The sequence below is a fragment of the Drosophila nasuta genome, chromosome 2R (assembly GCF_023558535.2).
Source record: "Drosophila nasuta strain 15112-1781.00 chromosome 2R, ASM2355853v1, whole genome shotgun sequence".
Lineage (NCBI taxonomy): Eukaryota > Metazoa > Arthropoda > Insecta > Diptera > Drosophilidae > Drosophila > Drosophila nasuta.
In genome coordinates, this window is record NC_083456.1 from 3,432,107 (window position 1) to 3,444,713 (window position 12,607).

The 12,607-nt window shown below is 40.2% G+C and overlaps 2 protein-coding genes across 8 annotated transcripts in view; both read left to right on the plus strand.

The window, feature by feature from the left end:
- Positions 1-1,935: 1,935 nt before the first annotated feature.
- Positions 1,936-5,238, plus strand: LOC132785538 (replication factor C subunit 1). The gene is given in 5 exon segments (XM_060791683.1): positions 1,936-2,115; positions 2,177-3,444; positions 3,501-4,224; positions 4,226-4,525; positions 4,527-5,238. Coding segments are annotated over 5 exon segments (2,922 nt in total). The 5' UTR covers positions 1,936-2,106; the 3' UTR covers positions 5,148-5,238.
- A 335-nt stretch (positions 5,239-5,573) lies between these two features.
- The window catches only part of LOC132787780 (FERM, ARHGEF and pleckstrin domain-containing protein 1), a 34,564-nt gene continuing 27,530 nt past the window's right edge, over positions 5,574-12,607 (plus strand). Inside the window, exon 1 of one of the 7 annotated variants that reach the window (XM_060795072.1) lies at positions 5,574-5,852. The gene's annotated coding sequence lies outside the window, so the exon portion shown is untranslated. The other 6 variants (XM_060795073.1, XM_060795074.1, XM_060795078.1 and 3 more) reach the window with 6 other exon arrangements.

Genomic DNA, 12,607 nt, shown 5'->3' on the forward strand with positions numbered 1-12,607 from the left:
CATTTTGATAAATATCAAATCAAAATAATGCGTCAAAATAATTAATCACGATTAAAGAGCGCAAAAGAGCGAGCAAGAGAAAGTCTGTAATAAGCATTAGAGTCAGAGGAATAAAACGCATTACATTAAAATGCAAACGCAAAATGTCAAATTAATGAGGCAGTAGAGTAGGAGGAAAAGATTAGCCATATAGGATAGAGAAATAGGAGGTAAGGGCGGTCAAGGCAGCCATTTCTGATGATCGATAAACGCTAAAAGCAAACATCAGCGGGGGGTGAGTGAGCCATCGAGTCAGTGCTGGGAAGGGATAACCGTAAAACAAGTGTTTGCAATCACACGCCATTTTCAAATTAGCGGAAAAAGCAAAAACAACACCACAGCATTTATCACAAGTCATGGAGCTTAAACAGTCTGGCATCACTCTGCCGAAATAAACGTCACGTAATCTAATGCAAAATCTAATAAAATGCGTGTCAGTGCGATTTAGCGATTTGCAGGGGTAAACAACCCCCTCGCACTTTATCGTGTTTACTTTTTGCCTTTTATGCATAATTTAAATGGCGCTTAGTGTTATTTGGTTAAAGTCAATTTATATCCATACGCCTGTATGGGAACTTTGCCATTTGACTTAGTCAACTAACGGAAAGGGGGCTGAATGACAGTGCTACCATTGGGAAACCCTTTTTTAGAATTTTTCCTTATTTCTTGCAGCAAAATGCTGTGGCTTTTTATGCTTGAACACGCTCCCCTTGCGGTTTATCAATCAATGCGCAATTGTGGATGCGTGAACTTATCAACTTGTTGCACGCTCCCCAATAGCAATAACAACAACCGCAATATCAACTTCTCCAATTTAACCCTAAAGCTGCAGATATAAATGCTGGATTTTTCCAGCCTGTAACTTTAAGGTACCCCAGCTCTTGTTTATATTCAATTTAATCAAAATCAAGGTTAAGTAATGACCGTTTTCAGCTAACCCCAAGGGTATCATTGGACGGCGTTGTTGTTAGTTCGATGGAGTTAACACGTGCAACTGGCCACAAGCCACACAAACGCGGTCCGCGTGCGGTGATAGAGGGAAGGGGACTGTTGACGCTAGACGGTTGGCTATGGCGCCTGCCCACAACCCTTAATTGCGCATGTAATCAGCAACAACTATGAAATGGGAAAGGGGAATAGGGTGGCAAACTTCTAATACTTTGTAAATACAACAAACAGCTTGTGCATAATTCGAATGTGCAAGTGTTAGATGTTTGTTTGAAAGTGACTGAGGGTTGGCGTTAATGATGTGATTAGATCGCATTATCAAAAGATCGATGGGACATGTGTCAAATAACATGTTAAATCAATGAATACTAAACACCCTTTTTCAAATAAACAATTTGCTTTCCCCAACTTAATAGTATCTGATTAAAAATTACAGTATTATTACGCGCAACATTTCAAACAAATTTTCAAAATGCTCCGTGACGCAAGCTGGCTGATACATTGAGAGTTGCCAACTGTACTGTTTGTTTTACCAAGCAAAACAAAAAGTACCAACAATAAACTTCCTTTCCAAATTATTAAAAAAAAAAAGAATGACAGGAAACAATTTTAATTTTCATAGCAAGTATCGTAACTTTTGATATTATTTTTATAGAGTCATTATTTTATTTAAGAAAAAAATTAAAATAAAATAAACATTAAAATGTAACCCAAAACAGTGTGTACACACATATTGGTATTTTTTGTGCTGAAAACGTAAAACAATTTAAAAAAAAAACACGCGCCTATGATAAACACATACTTTGAAAATATACTAATATACCATATGAAGTGTGCCCAAATTTCTGTACTTTGAACGGAGTTATAAATGTGTTAAAAAACTGTTGCGTTGAAGGAATTTTTCTTCTTAAAAACAAACATTTCTTACTATTTTCTAAGCTATAAATAATTCGAAACATTTTTTAATTCCTTTGCTTGGTTGGTTAAATTGCAATTTAAAATCGATGACAACGATTTTCAACGCATCAATATATCGATAGTGCTGTCAATAGTGCCATCGATAATTCGCCACCTTTATTTTTCCCTCCACATTATTTTAATGCTAAACTAAGTTAAGCAATGCAGCGCGTAAGTTGATTGGTGCCCCAGATTTAAATATAAAATTTCACACACTTTTACCATTTTGTAGGGAATAGACTCGTTCTTCAAAAGGCTGCCCGGCAAAAAGACCAGTGATGAAGATGCGTCTCCATCGCCAGCACCCAAGAAACGCAAAGCGCGCGTTATTTCCAGCGACGAGGATGAAATACCCGCTAGTCCGCAAGTGAGCAAGCATGGCAAGGAGTTGAAAAGGTCACGCAAGGCACTGGACATCAAATCGCCAAGCAACGATAATAACAACACTGCTGCCAAGAAACCATCTTTGTCGAAGCTGAAGCCTTTGCAGAAAGTGAATCCCTCGGATTTGTTTGGTGGGGAAACTAAACGCATAGAAGCTTCCAAGCCCAAGGATCGCAGCATTGTTGAAATGGAGGATGAATCCATCGATCGCAGTCTCATGGAAGTCGATGTGGAGCAAACAACATCCCCAAAAGAAACCAAAACCCAGAGTCCGCCTGCAAGTCGCAAGCGCAGCCCAAAGCCAACTCCAGAATCAAAGAGTGCTTCTGCAAAGAAGCCCAAAGTTGCCACACCACGTGCCAAGCAGGATCTGGAGACAAGTGTTCTCACAGACGAAGACCGGCACGAGAGAAAGCGCATGGCTGCCGTGCTCTATCAACAGTATAAGAATCGCAGCAGCTGCTTGAATCCGGGCAGCAAAGAGATACCCAAAGGCTCCCCGGATTGCCTGAAAGGTTTGACCTTTTTAGTGACAGGCATACTCGAATCTATGGAACGAGAGGAAGCTGCATCGGTCATTAAAGGATTTGGAGGTCGTGTCATGACTGTGGTGGGCAAGAAGCTCAACTATTTGGTTGTGGGCGAGGAGGCAGGACCCAAAAAACTCGCACAGGCCGAAGAACACAATGTGACCATCTTAAGTGAAGATGGACTATTTGATTTAATAAGGGAACGATCTGGCGAAAAAAAAGATGAAGTCAAGGTAAAGAAGGAACCTGAAGAGAAAAGCAGCACTTTGAAAGTAAAGAAGGAACCTGAAGAAAAGAAAAGCACTTCAAATGTTAAAAAGGAACCTGAAGAGAAGAAAGTGAAGAAGCAAAATAGTGAAGAAGAGAAACTGCAGCAGAGCAGCATTAAGAAAGAGGATAAGATGCACAGCGTTAAAGTGAAGCAGGAGCACAAAGAAACCGACTCCAAAATCAAAAAAGAGGACAACAATAACGTGGATAACGTCAAGCCGGAAGAGAGCCTCAACATGGCCTGGGTGGACAAGTATAAACCCAACAGCATCAAGGATATTGTAGGCCAAGCTGGACCCTCCAGCAACGTCACCAAGTAAGTCAAAGTACATATAATTATAGTCTTTCCAATCTAATCCTATCTATTTATAGATTGATGAACTGGTTGTCTAAATGGTATGTCAATCACGATGGCAAGAAGAAGCCTCAACGACCCAATCCATGGGCCAAAAACGACGATGGCAGCTTCTTTAAAGCAGCCCTGCTCTCCGGTCCGCCGGGCATTGGTAAGACGACAACGGCGACTCTGGTCACCAAGGAGCTGGGCTTCGATGCCGTCGAATTCAATGCGTCGGACACGCGCAGCAAGCGACTGCTTAAGGAAGAGGTGGCCAGTCTGTTGGGCAACAAGTCACTGTATGGCTATGTAAATGGACAGTCGCAAGCAGTGTCCAAGAAGCATGTGCTGATCATGGACGAGGTAGACGGCATGGCGGGCAACGAGGATCGCGGTGGTATGGCGGAGCTCATTGCACTGATTAAGGAGAGTTCGGTGCCCATTATTTGCATGTGCAACGACCGCAATCATCCAAAGATACGTTCGTTGGTCAACTATTGCTATGATTTACGTTTCCAGCGCCCTCGCATCGAACAGATCAAGGGACGCATCATGAGCATTTGTTTCAAGGAGAAGCTCAAAATGACGCCATCGAAGCTGGAGGAAATCATTGCAGCTACCAACAATGATATTCGTCAGACCATCAATCATTTGGCTCTGTTGAGTGCCGGCGAAAAGCTGCCAGAAATGTCAACTGCAAGCCAGCAGGTGGCGTCGAAAGATCTAAAACTGGGCCCTTGGGAAGTGGTGCGCAAGGTTTTTTACGGCCGATGAGCACAAACAAATGAGCTTCTACGATAAGTGTGATCTGTTCTTCCACGACTACAGCATGGCTCCACTTTTTGTGCAGCAAAACTATCTGCAAGTTCTGCCGCAGGGCAATAAAAACGACATCATGGCCAAGGTGGCGGCCACTGCGGATGCTCTCAGCCTGGGCGACATGGTGGATAAGCGTATTCGTGCCAATTCCGCATGGAGTCTGCTGCCCACTCAGGCCGTCTTTAGCTCAGTGCTACCCGGTGAATATATGTGCGGTCACTTCACTGGCCAAATCAATTTCCCCTGGCTGGTTAGGCAAGAATTCCAAGACGACTAAGCGATCTCGCTTGGCCCAGGAGCTGCATGATCACACGCGAGTGTGCACCTCGGGCTCAAAACTGTCGGTGCGTTTGGATTATGCACCGTTCTTGTTGGCCAACATTGTGCGTCCGCTGACCAAAGATGGACAAGAAGGCGTCGCTGCAGCACTAGATGTGATGAAGGATTATCATTTGTTGCGCGAGGATTTGGATTCGCTGCTAGAGCTTACTGCCTGGCCGGGCAAGAAGTCGCCCATGGATGCAGTCGATGGCCGTGTGAAGGCAGCACTCACACGAGCCTACAACAAAGAGGTCATGGCTTATTCCTATTCAGCACAGGCAAATGTTAAACGGAAGCGTGCCGAAGCAGCTGGTGATGAAGAAAGCGGTCTGCTTGGTGGCGAAGAGGATGAGGAGGGTGGTCAAGCGGTTGCATCAGATGATGATGATGATAAAGATGATTTGGAGTTGGATGGACTTATTAAGGCTAAGAAGAAGCCAGCTGCAAGCAGCACCAGCAAAGCCAGCACTTCAAAAGCAGGTGGCAAAAAAGCAGGCACTGCGTCAAGTGCGGCTAAATCAAAGGCGAAGCCTAAAAAATAAGTTACAGCTAACAAAGCACGTTATTATTAAGTTGCATCCACTCATTGTAAAGTCCCCATGTTGGCGATCTACTATTTTTTTCTCATAAATTGTATGTTATATTTATATTGAATCAATTAAAACTTTTCGCTTTTCATATATGAACCTTTTAATATCATTAAATAGTGTGCACTCAGTAGTGTCCATTGGACACTGTACACATATTTTCTCATATATGTATTTCAAACGAAAATCCAACTTATTTTTGCATTTCACATTTGAATTTCCGCCATTAACATTATTTGGCTGAGCACTTCATATCGATTGTGTGTTACCGATGTCACTATTAACCATAAAAATATCAAAACCGTGACATCGCAATCTATCGCTTATGTACGATACTTGCGTACAATGACAGGTTCTTAAACACATATCGCACATCGCTAGGCTCAAACAGCTGTCAGAAGTAAAAATGGCGTTGTCGTGAACGGTTCGTACAAATAACTTCGCGCACCGCAAAAACAATTGAAATAAAATGCAATTAGCATTTGCAACGCCCTTTAATTAACAACAAAATGTGCGCGCAACTCTGACATAAGTATTGTTAATCAAAAATTGCGTGCACGTGCCGTACATAAGTGTTTTTCTGCCAATTACATGCGTTTGCTGTTTTCTGTGGTGTGTTCAACTTTTTTTGCACCAGTGAAAAATGTTCAGCGTGTAAGTGTGAGTGTCGCCCTTTTCTCGCGTTTATGTATGCATGTGTATGTGTAAAGGGCGCAGCACCACCAGCAGAAGTAGCATGAAAATAGGAAAAACAGCCGTTTTAATTGTGCAATTCAATTAAAATTACCAAGTTCAAAGAGCTTTCAACAATTTACGCAACTCGTTCGTTGTTAAAACTCTGAAAACTCAATAAGCATACACACATACACACGAGCAAGCGTACAGCATCTCAGGCACACGGAGGTAAAGGCAAGTGAAGACTTTGACAACAGCAAAATGGGTGGCCAACAAAGTGTTGGCCAGCAGCAACCCTCGATGCCGCCCCACCTCTTTGCCTACTTTGCTGTTGTGTTAGGCACAAGGACGTTGCGTATACACACACAAGCACACGCATGCAAATACCAATACATGCGCAGAGCAAGTTACTTGGCTTGGAGAGAGAGAGAGAGAGAGGAGTCGAAAGCTAAAGCCTTATAACAATTACTTTTACCTTTTTCACCAATATTGTAAACATTCGTTGTTGCCGCGCCTTGATTTATTTTCATTTTTCCTCGCAAGGAAACTGTATGTTAATGCGGAAGGGGGGTGACTGGTAGGAGGTGGGGAGTTAAACACATGTTTACCTCTTTATACACTTCCCCCTTTTTATTTTCTTGCACAAACGGTTCAAATTCAGGTCATTGCATTTGTTTAAGTTACTCCCACGCTCTGCTCTCACTAATGCTCTCTTGGTCTGTCTCTCTCTCTCTCTCTGTCTTCATCGTTCGCTCGGCTGCTCTTGCTGTTTGATGACTGTTGATTTTTCAATACATATGAATGTGTATGTTTTCGCTTTCATTTCATTTCATTCGGCTGCTGTGTTTATTGGAGCTTTTGTTGCGGAAATCGGATTAAATTCCCGACTGTAAGCGTCACGTTCTAATACGAAGCAGAACAGAGTTGTTTGCTTTAAATGTAGCTTGAAATGATCACAGTAGATTTTAGGTCAGCTTTTTTTTGCACAAAATAATAACTTTTCGTTCATATCGATAAGATTGAACATAAACACATGCGCAATCGTAATGTTTGTTTAACGGATTTCCAGTTATAGAAGAGATAAGAACAACAACTCGCGGTAAAATAGATAAATGATGTATACTCAACACCATTCTGCTTCCCCCTCTCCACTGTCAATTTATTAGACTCGCTGTTACAGCAGACCTAAAAGCGCATTTCGTTATCAATTGTCGTACAAGTGTGTGCGTCTGTGTGTGTGTATATTCCTCATATCTATGTGTTTGCTTGTGTGTGAGGGAAAAGATAAGTACAAGACGACAACTCGTAAAGGCACGAAGCGAACAACAAAAATTGACATTTGCTTTTGTAGCTTTTTGGTTATTGCGAGGTGTTTTTTCTTTGCCAATACCGCCGCCCTTTCTAGCAAGAGTTGACGTCATTAAATTTGTGTTAAGTGGACTCTTGTGTGTGTGTGTGTGTCGCAATTTACGTGCAGGCAATATTTTAATTAAGTTTAATTAAAGTGAGAGACAGCAAAAGGGATTCGAAGAAGCTGACTTGATTTCTCCTGCACGAAGGAGGACACCAATATAATACAATCACTTTAATTAAGACTTGATTAGAACACGACTTCGTGTATTTGTTAAAGAAAAGATATATTTATAGATAGAAATAACACCTGCTACCATTTTGAGTTCTTAATTCCATTTTTTATGTGGTAAAAACTAGAACATGGTTTTTGTAAGGCAGCGAACGAGTAAAACGTGCAGATGAATTGGGTCAACAACAGTAGGCAAACGTTGACAATCAACCCAATTTTTTGTTGCCAGTCAAGTTGATCGATAATAGAATTGGTTTGCAAGTTAGCATATAACTTAAAGAATACATTTTCGTACAGTTTATGTTTCCTAAAGAATTTTAGCAATCTTAATTCCAATTCAGCTACCAACTGAGTTGGAAACAGCTTTACAGCTCTCTCAACAGCTCTTCAAGCGACACGCGACTTGCAAACAGGTTTCGAATAGATCGATTAACGATTATCATATCCGTTTCAATAAACATAAATTTGGTAACTGCGACGAGCCACATGCCGCATATAAATTGAGCACAACATGAATGAGAATGCCAAGACCATCGGCAAGACTCTTGTACTTATTTCATTATTTCATGGATGTGTGATGAACACACTCTTGTCCTTAGCACAGAGCTGCAACCTATCTGCTTGAAATGTCAGTCAAGTTGCATGCGGCAAGGTTGCCATCACACACTCAGCACTTGAGTTCTATGTTATGTTGTGTACTATGCGAAAAGCATATCAAATACTTTGACTATAGGAAATAAATTTGCCATAATCAATTGGAGCGGCCTACTAGAAAGTATATTACAGCTACACAATAGCTAATGACAATGTTGAGTTGAAACTATCTGCAGTGCACTTCTTTGTTTTGTATCTGCTTTGTTTGTCGGTTCATAAATGTCTCAGAATATGCGCTGACAATACTAATTGATTTCCCCTCTAACAAAAAAATCAACTACAGTAGACTCTCGCAAATTAGAACCGGTTTGTTTTTTTATTATAACTTTATTGTATTTAGGAGAATTATATAGTCACTTATAGACGGATAGAATCAAGTGAGTGCATTTTGTTCAGGGTATTTGCCTTCGGATTACTACTCAACTCTTGCTGCATTATATTTTCAATTGCTGTTTGCTGACGGAATGTTTGAAGTGCTGCTTTCGCTTCGCTGATTTGTGACGCATATTAATAATCATTTGTATGTTAGGACTGTCGCTTTGTAGTACGTTGAAATTGTTTTAAGCAATAAAAGTCGTCACTTACTGAAAGGTTTTATGCCTAGTATTAAAACGGTGAAGTTTTTTTTTTCAAATATTTATGTCCAATCTATTTACAAGTAACACGAAACTTGCAGATATTGATACCTAAAATGAAAACACTTGAGCGTCTTATTTTAGCTGGAAAACAACACCGCATCAGGTTTGTTTTCCCCAACAAATCCAATCGATTGAGTTCACACTGAGATATTTTAAAATGTTCAGATTATTATGAGATCAGTGCTGGGTTTGTCAGCAGTGGTTTAATTTAATCCCCTGCTGCAATTTCTCGAGTATCTCTCCACATTTTGAAGGCATCTCAATTAAGGTGTACTCGCTTCTCGCTTGCAGTGCGGAGATGATGAATCACTTTGTATTTTTGGTATATCTATCTACATATGGGCTTGTAGTACATAGCTTTAGGAATTATCCGATAAAGAAGAGATGAAAATAAGAAACAAAGGCAATGCAAGCAACTAAGGAGGCTGCACAAGCTGCTGCTGATGGATGCATGCGTAGGCCAGAAAATGCTTGTAGCATGTGGCATGTGGCACATGGAAACCAACTCCATTACTCAGTACATTGGTTTAAAAATAAAATGCAAAGAAAAACAAATTATGTATGTATAAAAGGATGCACTCTGCTTGACTGTCTGTCTGACAGCTATAAAGTCGTTGCCGTTGCTGTTCAAACTCAAAACCCATACGTGGAAAAGAGAGAGAGAGAGAGAGAAAACGAGGGAAAGAGAGGAAGAGGTCTCGCCTTTGTGCAGTTCATTAAAATATGTATTTAAAGGGAAGCAAATGGTTGCTCTTTTATATGACCCGCGTTTGTTTATCGTTTCACTTCATTACATTACATTACATGCTCCTCTTTAGAAGTGAGTACATAAAGACTCTTGACGATCCGGTGAGACGCGATGTCTGTTTTGAGCCTGTCAACGGACATCATTTCAGATTTGTAATTGCAGTTGTAGTAGCAGTTGCATCTATAACGGGCACCCACATAGAATGCAGACTTACCAGTTAATGCTGCAGCAACTATAAAAGAATGACAAATATTTTGTCTGCATCCGCGGTGGATATTGAAGAACTTGTAGCTAGCTCATCGCCAAACTGGTCGGTGGCATAAAATGGGTTAAACAACCGCTAGCCAATTGCAGCTGGCCTTATGTTTTGACAGAAAATCTTGGAGATCTCTGATGTAGTTCTGATTTGCTTTTGTAATAGATAATAATAATCAATAAGTTCAGAGATCGATCCAGATTCATAAAGAATATGATCAGTTTTTAAAATCCCTACAATTTATTACTCATTAATTACCACTTATCATCGATAAACAAATCCGTTGGCAAGCAGATGATTTTCAAGATCGTTATACTCACCTACTCAGAAATGGGTTAAAATACCGCTACGGAGCAATATGCTTCTGGCAACTAACCAAGTTTGGACCGTCAACTGGCTTACCAACTGCAAGTATGTCATTGGCAGTTGCCATATGTGGCTGAAGACTAGCTTCACATACTTAGCGTGCCATCAGCAAGTGACTAAATAAGCGATGATGTTGTTCTTTTAATCAAATGCGCACATAACTGTCAACTTTCCATCAGAGTTGCCGCTGCTTCTTCTGAATGTGAACTTAAAAGTTTTTCCTGACGCCGCATACCTTGTGTAAAAGTTTGCACTTCTCACTCATCAAAACTTTATTACCATTACACACTGTCAAGTACTGAAATTCACGGTTGCTTAACTAAGTTTCACAGGTCCGACGTATAAAACTTGCAAATTTTATATGAGTTTTTTAAGATTTTTAAAAAAGAAATTAAGAGTGGATTAAAATGGTTTTTTTTATTCATACCAAACACTACAAATTGATTGTGACTTTTGAAAAAAGCAAACACACACACTGTGTAGTAGTAAACTTGATTAATAAACAAACGTGGGTGGCATTATGAACTCTTGTCGCCTCCACTTCCACTCTACGGGATGTCACAAAAAATTGACAATGAATAATTACAGATGTATCAAAACGAAACTACCAAACAATGGCTCAATAAAAATTTGACTACCATGAATATTTTTCAATATACACAACAGAAAATGGATAGAAGAGAAATACGCAAACAAAAATTGATGGGAAGGTCGAGAAAATAGACTGAAAATTAGTAAAAACACCTGTGAAAATAAAAGAGCTTATCAGAAACGACCCAGATAATGGAGAAAATAAAGTATATAATATGCTTTTATATGTATCCGTATATATGGATGGAAAGGTAAACATGAGAAATGTTGGCCACTTAAAACAAACAACAAATAGCAAGAAGGCAGAGAGAAGGATTGGAGATTGAATATGGAGGCGGTGTATCAAATGGTCAGCCCACGAGAGGCGCCCACGCGAAACCGGAAAGCTGAGAGCTTAAGTTTGTTAAGCAAAAACCGAACACTGGCATCGTGAGTTGCCGCTGTGGTTGATGTTCATTTTTTATACCCGCTACCCATAGGGTAGAAGGGTATTATAACTTTGTGCCGGCAGGAAATGTATGTAACAGGTAGAAGGAGGCATCTCCGACCCTATAAAGTATATATATTCTTGATCAGCGTTAACAGCCGAGACGATCTAGCCATGTCCGTCTGTCCGTCTGTGTGTCTGTGTGTCTGTCCGTCCGTCCGTATGAACACCTAGATCTCAGAGACTATAAGAGATAGAGCTATAATTTTTTTTCGACAGCATTTGTTATGTTTGCACGCAGATCAAGTTTGTTTCAAATTTTTGCCACGCCCACTTCCGCCCCCGAAAATCAAAAAAATCGAATAACAAGCGTAATTTTAAAGTTAGAGTTGCGAATTTTGGTATATATAATAATAACTATAGTAGTTATGATTCCTGAAAATTTGGTTGCGATCAGATGAAAATTGTCGAAGTTATTAAAGAAATACTTTTGTATGGGCAAACACGTCTACTTACTAGGGTTGTTGCTTTAGATGACAATCTGGTATATTGTGCCGTCTATGGTATATTTTGAATGTGGTACTATATCAATATACCAAATATATTATTTGGTATATTTTTAGTATTTTTTGCAGTATATTCGGTATATTTTGAGAAAATTATCGCAAAATATATTTCTTTTATTCAAAATGGGTAGCGGGTATCTCACAGTCGAGTGCACTCGACTGTAGCTTTCTTACTTGTTTTTATTTTGGGGTTACCTCCGAGTCATTGTGAGACACCAGTGCTGTATAAATGAGTATCTATAGAAGTTTGGCGCCAATTATATTTGTGGGCCGCACACAGAATATATGAAAAATTATTTAAAAAAATGGAGAGTCTAGTAAGCTTTGAGCCTCAGCCCTGTGTCTTGTATTTACGGTCAGCTCATAAATTTGAATGCGGACGTGGAGCGCTGTCAATTTGCAGATACAGGATGCCGTCCAAGAGTTTCCGAATGAGGCGTAAAATGTGTGAATTTACGATGCGTTATGAACATTCAGTAGTCAGGTTGATCAGAGGAGAGAGAGTGCACTCTCTCTTTGTCTGTCTGTTTCTTTCTGTTATATACACTTGAACTCGATAACTCTCGAACCAACGCTGACAACGTTCAATGACCCAACTCAAAACAGACATTGCCTCAGTCAGTCAGTATGTTGCTCATCAGTGTCTACTTAGATAACGAATCTCTCTCACTCTCTTTACTTCTCTCCCGGACCGTGGACTGTGAGTGGGAAGTCATAGTCGATAGTTGCAGGTCGTCATTCATTCGTTTCTCGCACATGTCAAGCATGTCATAAAAATATATGTATATTCCTGCAATTGTTTGGATGGTGCTGCAGTTGGTAAGCGGCCATAAGTCACGTTTCATACTCGTATATAACTTTGTCAATGATTTGCATGTGCTAATAATTCAACAGACAGCAAAGTAAATGGGT